The sequence below is a fragment of the Rutilus rutilus genome (genome assembly GCF_951802725.1).
Source record: "Rutilus rutilus genome assembly, chromosome: 6".
NCBI classification, from domain to species: domain Eukaryota; kingdom Metazoa; phylum Chordata; class Actinopteri; order Cypriniformes; family Leuciscidae; genus Rutilus; species Rutilus rutilus.
The window spans coordinates 30,581,938-30,593,264 of record NC_140214.1 but is presented as its reverse complement, the minus strand read 5'-3'; the positions used below and the strand labels follow the sequence as shown (position 1 = coordinate 30,593,264).

The 11,327-nt window shown below is 38.9% G+C and overlaps 1 protein-coding gene across 9 annotated transcripts; it reads right to left on the bottom strand.

Annotated features, from left to right (window-relative positions):
• Positions 1 to 129: 129 nt before the first annotated feature.
• On the bottom strand, positions 130 to 10,873 carry fubp1 (far upstream element (FUSE) binding protein 1). 9 transcript variants are annotated; one of them, XM_084411085.1, is made up of 20 exons: positions 10,705 to 10,872; positions 10,036 to 10,129; positions 7,743 to 7,778; positions 7,597 to 7,633; positions 7,425 to 7,471; positions 7,242 to 7,337; positions 7,087 to 7,144; positions 6,830 to 6,992; positions 6,340 to 6,438; positions 6,104 to 6,244; positions 5,893 to 5,995; positions 5,563 to 5,805; positions 5,285 to 5,445; positions 4,683 to 4,828; positions 4,497 to 4,573; positions 4,226 to 4,351; positions 3,860 to 3,934; positions 1,941 to 2,000; positions 1,525 to 1,682; positions 130 to 1,230 (listed from the first exon to the last, which is right to left on the bottom strand). In XM_084411085.1, the coding sequence occupies exons 1-20, from the start codon at positions 10,795 to 10,797 to the stop codon at positions 1,222 to 1,224; spliced, it is 2,022 nt and encodes a 673-aa protein (XP_084267211.1). In that variant the 5' UTR covers positions 10,798 to 10,872; the 3' UTR covers positions 130 to 1,221. The 9 variants fall into 9 exon arrangements, with proteins under 9 accessions (XP_084267211.1, XP_084267214.1, XP_084267216.1 ...); XM_084411088.1 differs by lacking the exon at positions 3,860 to 3,934 and having other exon boundaries at positions 1,941 to 2,015; positions 10,705 to 10,870; XM_084411090.1 differs by lacking the exon at positions 3,860 to 3,934 and having other exon boundaries at positions 10,705 to 10,870.
• Between the last annotated feature and the right edge of the window lie 454 nt (positions 10,874 to 11,327).

The window sequence follows — 11,327 nt, the reverse complement described above, 5'->3', positions numbered from 1 at the left end:
TCATGTACATTTTGTACTTACAGTGGAGAGCTCATTTCACTGGTGTGGAAGGCCAGAGTCTCCAAAAACCTACAGGCCTATATTGGAAAAATGCTAACAAACAATGGGTAGATAAAAAAGTAGTCCACGTTCGCATTTGAGCTTTTTTTAATCGTATCAAAACGTTTTAGAAATGCCAGCAATATTGATAGAAATATATACACAATTGGTGGATTTTAGACATTTAAAATATATGATGGGGACAAGTAATTTAGCAAGGCATGACTGTTGATCAGAACACTTGACCTGCCCTGTAAAAAAGCAGCAAACTTGAACAAACTAAAATACTTGCAACATGATTGCAGTCACAATATATAAGGAACAGTTTATGTAAAGACGCATACTTGCTTACCGCCTTCCTAATCTTGCCTGTGAGGGAGGAAATGTCTCTCATTAACAGTGCACACTACCTCAACAAACCAGGTGAAATGCAGTACAAGAATGAGCAACACTACAGCACTGAAGAGTTATTGAATTAATCACATACCTTGCCAACATCAAGCCACTTTGCCTTAGATAACCTGCCTACACCTACATCCACAGCAATGACCAGTACAAAAAACAAAAAAACAGCCATAGCCTTCCGTTTGTCAAATGATCATTGATACTCTTAGTTGTGACTTTAAAATAGACCAGGAATCAAACTTAAAATCAGGGGTAATGTAGACACAGTTGGAGAAGAGAAAAAAAACGAAAAAAAAAAACAGGAGCAACATTTTCTTTCTGTAAATTTGCATACAAGACCCTCCCCCCCCCCCCCCCCCCCGTCCCATTGAAAACAGGAAATGAAATTTTCACAAAACATTGCCCAATTTTTGCACCCCACTTACCAACACAGGAGGTTTCATTGTTTTATTGCAAAACACAACAGGCATATCATATTAAAACTGAGATGATTTACATGGAAATTTCTATAGATTAGTCTCAAAACTACATGAGATACAGGAGATACAGGAGCTGGAATGACCAATATTACCCGACTAAAAACAAACCGTTCATTTACAAGAGTGGCAAAACAAAAAGGAAAAAAAATATATATATACTTGACTTTGGAGCCGGTCTGCGATCTAGCATAAACACTCAAACCAATGAAATTAAGATCTTCATCATGGCGTCTGCATCCAAACATTTAACAAAGGTTTTTTTCTGACAATGTAGCATTTACTTTATGTCCACTTCACATTACTGGCCCTGTGCAGAAGAAATACATAAGAAATACACAACATGTTAAGAGCAGAAACATTTATGCAACACCCTCCCAAAATAAAAAAATAAATAAAAGAAAATAGATAAAAGAAGCCTGTTTGAGGAGGAAAGTGTTTGGTTAAGTGTTGTATCGGTGACTCATCTGGAAACCTGCTGACCCTGTGGAAGTAAATGTTAGAAGAAAAAAAAAAAAAAAAAAAAAAAAAGGGGGGGGGACAAAAACAGTACACATGCACATCTGAAGAGAGCAAAAGGCAAAGTGTTTTAGTGGGAGTGTACCTGCTGAGCCTGGGGTGCAGCTCCCATCGCCTGAGGGGCGCCTTGGCCGTAGTACGCTGCCTGTTGGCGGTAGTACTCTGCCCACGCCGCACTGTAATCCGGCTGACCTCCCGGCTGAGACGTCGCCGCTGCCGCCGCCGCCTGAGGAGCAGCTTGACCTGAGATTAAACAAAACACAAAGCATTAAAGAGAGAATCACCACTTAGTACATGGTTAAAGCTAAATAAGTCCTGACAATGTTTGTAAGTGGGGGAACGACCCCGGCAACACGACCTCCGATAGCCGGGACAGAAACCCACAACTTTACTCTAGGGCAGCCGAGTCCACAGCAGCTCTACTGCAGAGGACTGTGAAAGAGTTGCAGCTGCCCAAAACTTTTAGAAATCCATGCATGTACGTCCACATTCATGTCTCACCTTGTTTCTTATAGTACTCTTCCCATGCCTTTGTGTAGTCCTGTTGAGGTTGTCCTTGACCTGAAGACACAAGATCTAAAAGACGTTAATCACGTGTCTACACAGAACAAATCACATATTACTGAATTATCTACTGACAATTCTGTTCAAAACATGCAACTAGACTACAAGTCTACCAACAAATTTATCAGACAAAAATCTAATATTTTACTAACATTAGAATAACGGTTCAATTAAAATATTAATTGAAGATTAAGGCTTTAAAATTTCAGTCATTTGAAATGTAATATTTATAAGTAGGGCTGGGTGATATGGCCAAAAAAATGACATTATCAATATCAATAATTATCACGATAAATGTCAAATCTTTATTTCTTTCAAGTTTAAAAGCATTTTTTTGCTCCCGAGTTAAAAGTTGTCAAAACCAGAAAGTTAATTGTGGTTTTAAACTACTCTCTATTCTACATAACATGACAAAAACTTGCCAGAAAGGTGAACATTTAACAAATCGAAGGTAGAATATTCAAAGCATTTATAATCAAAATATGCACGTTAACTTACAAGTTAGTCCTTCAGAAATACCTCTAAAAACGTTCTTATTTTCTGCATGTTCTAACGGGTGATAGTTTGTGTTGCCCGACTTTGATAATGCGCATCTTCGCCACAGTTTGCAGTGCAGGCTGCAATATTAATAACAGTACGGTTTGTCTTCCAGAAATGCACATTTGTCAGTAGCAGTAGCTCAAGTTGGGATGCAGATGTAAATTTGTTTACTAACAAAAACAGTAACATTTGTAAAAATTGAAAACCTCATATGGTAAAATTTTAATATTCTGATTTTGAGTTAGGACTCTACTTTTGTTCAAATTAACCATTGGCCATCCATAGTATTCATTTAGATCATGATGACCATAGGTAAAACCACATATAGCACCTTACCACCATGGTAAATACCATAGTTACATTTTGTGAAAAACACATTTTAACTATAAATACAAATGCACAAATGCTATAACTTAATGACAACAATCATATTTCATTACTCCTTTAATACATGTCTACATTAATAATATAAAAATTGATATTATGAATAGACCACATTTCTGCCACAATACCATGTGGATACCTGGAGCACCGGAAGTTTTCCCAGTGGGCCGGCCAGTTAGTGTAAATCCATGGTAAATGATGATGATGTGTAGATTGAAAAGCCTAACTGGATCGTTCATGGCACAATTTTTCTTGTGTTTCTCAGTGCTGTTGAGAATGTCAGTGCTGTTTCATCTGGTTTAAACTACTTTAAAATCACAGAGACATTCGTGTTCTTCAATGAATTCGAGCGCTTCTCACAGCACTGTTTAGTGCTCGAGAACGATCCGAGAGTAAACGAATCATCTGCTCTAGTAAGAACGCCCTGCACTGCCGTTTAAGCAGAGCAAATAAATGAGGCGTGGTTACTTTGAATGAATAGAGTTGTTTCGTTCCGCTTTTAGCGCATAAACATTATATCAAACTTTTGTTATAATTGCATTCGAGAAATTGTATCGCGATAATTATCGTTATTGCCCAGCTCTATTTATAAGTGCGACCGGCATTGAAATACAGTAATAACAGGCACAAATTTGGAAATGTAGATATTTATCCATTGTAGGCATATACGAAAATGAGAAGTACAATCTCATTCATGGTTGTCAATGCGTTAATCCTATTCTACCTGTTGAAGACACTACAGCTCCTCATTCTGAACAGCAGGGTTTGAGACCAATATTTCTGTGGACAAGCTCCAAAAACTAAATTCTCACGCCACTAATTTCCCTCGCAAGACTCCACAAGTAAAAAAGGACAGATTGGCTATTCAAGCCCTGCTGCTATTTAACCTGCTCTCTCAAATAAAATAACCTGAAGCTACAAAATATTTATACCCAATTTCTTGTAATATTCCTCCCAGGCCTTGGTGTAATCTGACTGTCCACTTTGAACTGGAGCTTGTGGGTCACCTGTTAAAAATGGTACAATGAGAAATTGACAACCATTCTTTCAAAGGCTGCAGAAAGTCCTCCACCTGGCTAGGTGACGCACTTTGCACAAACAGGTTGAGTGTCTCAGAAACTGCCCTGTCCATGAGTGCTAGTCGAAAAAGGCCACCCCAGATCAATGGATAAAGACCATTAAAAAAAAAAAAACCTTGTACTGTGCAGTGATGGCTACACTGAAAGCCTACTAAGTGCTACTGTAGGTCTACAGTAAAGGGACGGTGGCGTTTTTGTGGAGTGCAGGTAAAAAAGTACCTTGTCCATTGGACTGGGTTGTGCCTGGGGCTGCTGAGGTGGGTGTCATGGGGCCCTGGGGCTGCTGCTGGTACTGAGAATAATAGGCTGCCCATGCAGCAGCATTAGCATCAGCTGCTGCTTTATCTGGAGAACAAACAACTGCTTAGCCAATTTCATTTTTCCTCCAACAGGCAACTGAAGTGGCAATGACTTTGACTAGCAATGAGGAAAAGAACTTGAGTAATATCACTCTGAACCAACCCTAATTTGCACAAGTGTGGGCACTTACTGGGATCTGGCTGCCCTTGCTGCCAGTGGGGGTAACCGTTGCCCCAGCCTTGAGGCTGGTATGGTGCTGGAGGACCACTGAGGAAAAAAATAAGATTAATAAGTTAATCTCAAATTTAACTGACTCCTTAAGAAAAAATTAAAACACTAACAACATGCTAAACATCATGAAGCAGAAATTTCTTACTGTGGTCCAGGAGGGCCCTGGCCATAGGGCCCAGGGTTGTATGGGCCCATGGGAGCAGGAGGTCCTTGTGGACCAGGGGGGCCATGAGAAGGACCTCCGTGGGGCCCAGGAGGACCATGAGGGCCACCCATAGGGCTAACTGGACCCTATAATAAAACAAAATAAACATTTTAGTGCCTGTATGAAATCAAAATTGACTATTCTCATTTTTGTACAGAATGCTGTAGTACTTACTATGCCCTCAATTTTTAATCAAAAACATTAACCTTCCCTCACCCTCAAAAAGTCTGTTCTCTTAATAACTTGGCAGAGGGTGGGACTAAAGCCTAAAATAGATTTCTTTCTTTTTTAAGCTGTACTTTCAAAGTATACTCCATTTGATAGTGTGCGAAAGCAGGCCGTCGACACCTAGGAAGTTTTATTTTTGTCCAGTCTCTGCACTATTTTTCTCCAAAAGAAAAACATCTTTGTATTCATTTAAATACAGCTCTCTCATAACCCCCCCTCACACAAGCACTTGTCAATAAGCTAGAAATAAACTGTGTCTGAGCAGCATTTCATGTTCACCCAAAAAATTTAGTTAGGAAACCAAGGCACTCAACTCCAATTTTTTCCTCAACCAGTTGCCTGGCGTAATCAATCTGTTGGGGTGATCCACGGACTGTGAAGATCTTTATATTAGGGTCTGAATTAGGTGGAGGGTTTCTTTGTAATTCTATCCTGGCTCCGGACTGCTGGCTGATGCTCTTAATTGTTTCACCCCCTAGAGAGAGAGAGAGACACAGAAAATATTATTACAAAATGTTTATTCATTTACCCAATTAACAACATAAAATTGCATATCCTTTCAAAGGTAAAGTAATTATCAGCAACAACCAACCTTTGCCAATAATGAGGCCGGTCTTCATGGAAGGCACAGTGAAAGTGAATTCTTGCAGGCCTCCAGGAGGGCCGCCCATGTTCCAGTTTCCCTGCCCACGGCCTCTCCCTCTGCCCCCACCGTGACCAGGGGGGCCCCCTGCCTGCACACTTCTCAGTAGGTCAGTAATTATATCTGCTGCGTGCTGAGCCCTGTCTGGAGGCCCCATGATCTGAGCGATCCTCTCTGGTGTAGTGCCATCGTCTAAAGCAAAGGACAAGCATTTGTGTCAAAGATCTGAATCCGATTTAGTTTTTGCTTTTACATTAAAGTGCATATAAACTTATTCACCTGGTTTGAACTGAATCCTCACACCAGTATCATTCTGAATCTTCTTGATCATTTCACCATTCCTGCCAATCACAATTCCCACTGCAAACCTTGGCACAGGGACCTAAAGCAACAGCAAAAGAGTTTCAATAGTCAATTGCCTTTCAAAATTTTAATGTATAAAATCACAAGGAGTCAAAATATTAGGTTCATCTCATCAAACAGTACTTACATCCAGACCACCTTCTCCTCCTCCTCCTCCTCCTCCTCCACCACCACTACTACCACCACCTCCAGCTCTAGAACCATATTCTCCTCTCTGTTCCCGGAAACCCTGATCTCTGATCAGATCCATCACCATGTCTTTAGCTTGCTGTACAGACCAAGACATGCCATTTAAAAATATATATATTATCCATAATTTAATATAATTACGATGTAGCAATAAAAATGCCTTAATGTACTCACCTGAACTTTAAAAGGATCGCCAGAGATCCTGAGCGGTTTATCAGCACCTGTGTTTTGGGGTCCATCTTGAATCATGACCATTTTGACTCCAGCACGTTCCTGTTAAACAAATGTTGAACAATTACATTTTACATTTATTCATTTAGCAGATGCCTTTATTCAAAGAGACTCACAAACGGGGAATGCAAGCGATTCATCATAAAGAGGCAATAAACACAAAGCACTTAATAATAAACCTGTTTCTGACATTATTCAGAATAGTACAAGCTAGGGAGGGATTAAAGAATAGTGAGAGCATAGGAGAAAGAATAGATTTTTTTTTCTCTCTCCCTCTCAGCAGGATTCAGTTAAATTAGTAATTACATGTCTGGAAAACATGTAAAGAGATTAAAGTCTTAATGGTCCGAAGTCAGAGAACAAGTAGGAATTCCAAACCAGCTTTAACTGAACACAAAATAAAACCAGTCTGCTAAACATCTGTGAACCTCACCTGTAACTGTTTGATTGTTTCTCCTCCCTTTCCAATGACCAGACCCGCTTTGGAGGCTGGGACCATAATCTCCTGAACAGACATCCCTGGTCCATCATTGTGGTGAAATGCAGGAGACGGTCTGCCTTTCTCTACAATCTCTGAGAGTAACCTCTTTGCACCCCTATTATGGAAAATGGACATTTGTTTTCACCCACTTCTAAAACACCATACCCATTTTAACCATGAAATGTTTTTAAACGTGTAAAGATACTCACTGGATAGCATCAGGTGAGCCTGTTAATGTCACTGACCTCTCAGGCATGCCACCACTGTCTGTTGGGTAGAGTGCAGAATAAGAGTCTTTTCATTTATGCTTCAAAGAGCCTCAGACTCAGATACACAATGTCAGGGTTGTGACATTTTGACTCACCAGGAGCAATCTGTATTTTGCAGCCTGAGTCCTGCTGGATTCTTGAAATCTGTTCTCCTCCTCTTCCAATGACTGCAGATGAGTGATTAATTAACACTGGATTATTGATGAGATTTAAATGAAAGTCCTCCAAAGCCTCTAGTCGTGGATATGAATTCGGAAAAAACGAATCGGACAACTTACTGAAGCCGACCATGCCATCTGGAACCTTGTACTCTTCTGATATAGACCTACATAAAGACACGTTATTAGAAGAAATATGCAAAGCAGAAATGTACTTAATATGTTTTTTCTTACAAATGCATTAATATTTGAAATATATTTGCATTAAATACTTTGTTTAAAATAAATGTACCTTGGGCCACCCATGCCTCCCATTACAGATGAAAAAGCTGGTGCAAATAAAAGCATGAACTTATGAGATGACCAAACAACATAGCCACATCTTTGTTAAACATTTTTAATAGGTAATGAGTTCAATGTGGAACAATCAATGCTTACGATCGCTTGGTGGAACCTTCTTGGTTTCTGGTTGATCTAAAGAAGACAAAAAGACCAAGTTAACCATATGATTACTACATATCAGCCGCTTACAGCAACCAATCCATAAGAAAAACCTTTAACCCTCTGATAGTCTGTTTAGGCAGAAAATGTTAGATTTTGAACACTTAATTGGAATGGCATGAAACTTGGTGACTTGTCAAAAAAATAAATAATAGACATGATTTGAAAAGGCTAACGTTAAGTGGTTAAAAAAAAAAAAAGGTCACAAAAGTGCCCTGCTCCTTGAATTGTGGTGAGGTTTTTGTTCTGTTTTGTGTGTTTGCAGGGTGGAGTTGAGTGACAGGTGCTGTGGATTACCAGCGTTTAACAGACTGATAAAACGACGCTCCTTTTTCCAGTGTGGTCCTGGGCTTGAGGCCTTTTGTTTTATTTGTTTTTCTTGTAATTCTTTTAAGTTCAATATCGTTTATAATTGATGTGGTTATACTATTTTAATTTGTTACTTTAATAAACATGTACTTTTGGGATTAATTTAAAAAGAGAAAGCCTTTTTTGGGTTACAAATCAGGCTTTGAAAAAAATTGTCTATTTACATATACAAATGCAGAACTTATTAATAGTAAATGTGATTGTTTTTTAGTTTGTAATATGAAGTAACTGTTCTCATCAACTAGGGATTGCACAGCCCTGTATGTATATGTACATATGTTTTAGGAAACAAATACAGTGGTAGAGACTGAGGAGTAGTGAATGTGGACATTTTATCCAACATAGGAACATGGTGTGCTTGCTATATCAATTGCCACTCTCACGACTAGCATGATTTATTTTATTTATTTTTTCAGCTTTCCAGCATAGAAGCAAAACAGTGGAACTGAGGTAAAAGTGAAACCCAAAATGTGGCTTTGTAATTTTATTTCTAGAATTATTTTATAGTTATTACAGAGTAGGCCTAAGCGTTCACACCACAAATAAGGTAGGAAAACACGTCTGGAAAAGTTATTTGAAGCAGCACGATGGGACCATCCGAGCACCCTTTGTGCTTGAACAGATCAGGCTCTTTTTTGCCATCTCTTGGTTAGGAATCTTGCATTTGGTTTATTTATAAGTTTTGTATAACTCTTTCAACAATAAACTTTGTTTCAAAGCATTTTTACAAAAAGCCTTGCTTGGACACACGCGCGACTTAGTGCTTGAATGTACTTAAAATATTTAAATATTAGTTCCATTTATTTTAAAGGTATAGCGGAGGATTTTCTTTTTCCGGGTGGATCATCAAGACTATTGGTCCTCCTAAGTGTCAATCATTCTGGTGATATGTTTACGTAAGGCCGTCGTACGTGCTCGTGCACACGATGGCGTGCGCTCAAAACACAGGTTGGGCTTCCCACTGATGCCTCAGTCGCAAAGATTCTACTTGACAGGTAAAGTTTGGCATGCTATTTGGAGAAATCCATTTAAAATCACTGCTAGTAAAAGTTAATGTAAGCTATGATTAGCTCGTGCATGCTCTCTCGTGCACACGTTTAATAGGCGTTCCCTCTCGGGAGCAGGTAGAGTGTTGCGCATGTGCATTTTTTCAAAAAGTGGAGAGGGCGGTTCTTTTCTAAAGTTCGGGAAAATCCTCCGCTATAGACCTTATGTAGCTCCGCCCCTTTTCAGCGCTGCTCTCATTGTCTTTTGATTTCCGGTCTGTATTTTCACAGCGTTTTGCGTGTTTATTAATGAACGGCTCGTTTTAAAATCTTCCCGGTCGATTTACATTTGTTAAGTCATCTGCTTTAAACATTACAGTCCTCATGATAACTTTCGTTAACTTTACATTAAGTAAATCCACTTAAAAAGCTAATTACTCCTGGACAGAAATGCCATATAAATATACAGAGCGACCGCAAAACGGAAGTTAAAAGACAATATTCCAAAGATGGCGGCGCCCTTGTTTCTCTGGTGCATAAGGTCTATACCTTTAAGCGAATGTAACAGTCCTCAAAAATTTTTTTTACAAAAATTAAATAAAAATAAAAATGTTGCCAAATTTTGTTTCACTCAGAGTTTACAGCATAAATAGTAAAACATTTTTATTGTTTTATGAAAATGTGACCATGTGGCTTTACTTAAAGGGGTGGCTAGGCTCAAAATATAAAATATAGAACATTCATTTAGGCTAATTAAAAAAAGTCACACCATAATCAGTTCCCCAGGATCTTAAGATCACAAGTCAATAACAATGTGGTTTACACTGACCAATATGCACAACAATAAAGTCGCAACATGGCTCCTGTGAACTTACCTCCATCTTCAAGGGGTCTCTTCTGTCCTCCATAACCAAACTCATTGGAGGATGGAGAGGGTGGTATACCATCACCTCCTATTTTTGCCGCTATCTAAAAAGATATTGTGAATTACAGAGTTAAACGGTTTTCGATTATTCTGTATAATCACAACAAACCTGTAACTGCACGAGGCCTATCTGAGTATCTACGGTTGTCCTGAACAAAACTAGTTCGACTCAGCAGCAACAAACAAAAAAGTTTCGCTTTATCTATACATTAGTAGGAACTTCGCTTATTTAGCCTATAAAATGGCTGAACCGAAACCATCTACGGAATCTATTAGAAGACATCCTATATCCAATGGCCTAATTCCACCTATAAGTGCCAGTTTGTTTGTGTGTAAATTACAGCTCACGTAAATATCTAATAATGTGGAGCTAAAACTATTTGTTTGCCTTTTAGTCTATACTATAGGACATAAGTATTATTTGCAACACGACATTCTGCTTCCGCTAAACCTTGAAATAAGGAAGTAAATAATAAAAAAAAAACGCTAAACTGAAACCTCTTTGTTGCAACGCATCAAGGCCTCACATTAGCAAACGAGCTCGCTGGGCTTCATTTTGTTTTTTTACGCGGAAAGCTTGAAGATACTAAATATTTTAAGACTCTTTCGAAGTACTCACTTGTCTGGCCCTCTGAAGGGCGTCTTTAAAAGCATCGTTCATCCCTGCACCGGAGTTTGAGGACGGCGGAGCCACGTTAGAATAGTCGGCCATGTCTGCAGGAACAGTCTTCTCGAGCTGAAGGAAGATGGCCGTCACGCGCGAGAGTGATGAAGAGAACTGACTGCAGCCGCCTCGACCCTGATCCAACTTCCGGTTGGCACGCTACAGCGGAAATGGAATAAAAGTCCCTCCTTCCTTCCTAAACAACGTACCGTGGCTCCTAATGTTGTTTCTACCAAAATAACATATTTATTACTACAGTTATCATTTATGACAACTTAGAAATGTGATTAAATGATGTACACTCACATTAGATATATGGGCCATTCTACAGAATTGGTGCAAACTGCTGTCCCTCATCCAAAAAACACATTTGAAAAGCATTTAATTATTAAAATCTTAGATGTTTACTAAGATCCTTCAATTATCTATTGAAACCCACAATAATATTTAAGATATCAGTAAGCTTTATATATATAAAATCATAATTTATGGGCTACTTTCAATTAGGAGGTGGCTGTCCCAAACCCTAACCCCTAAATTTCAACTTGTGAAAATGATATTGAAAAAATTTTTGCAAA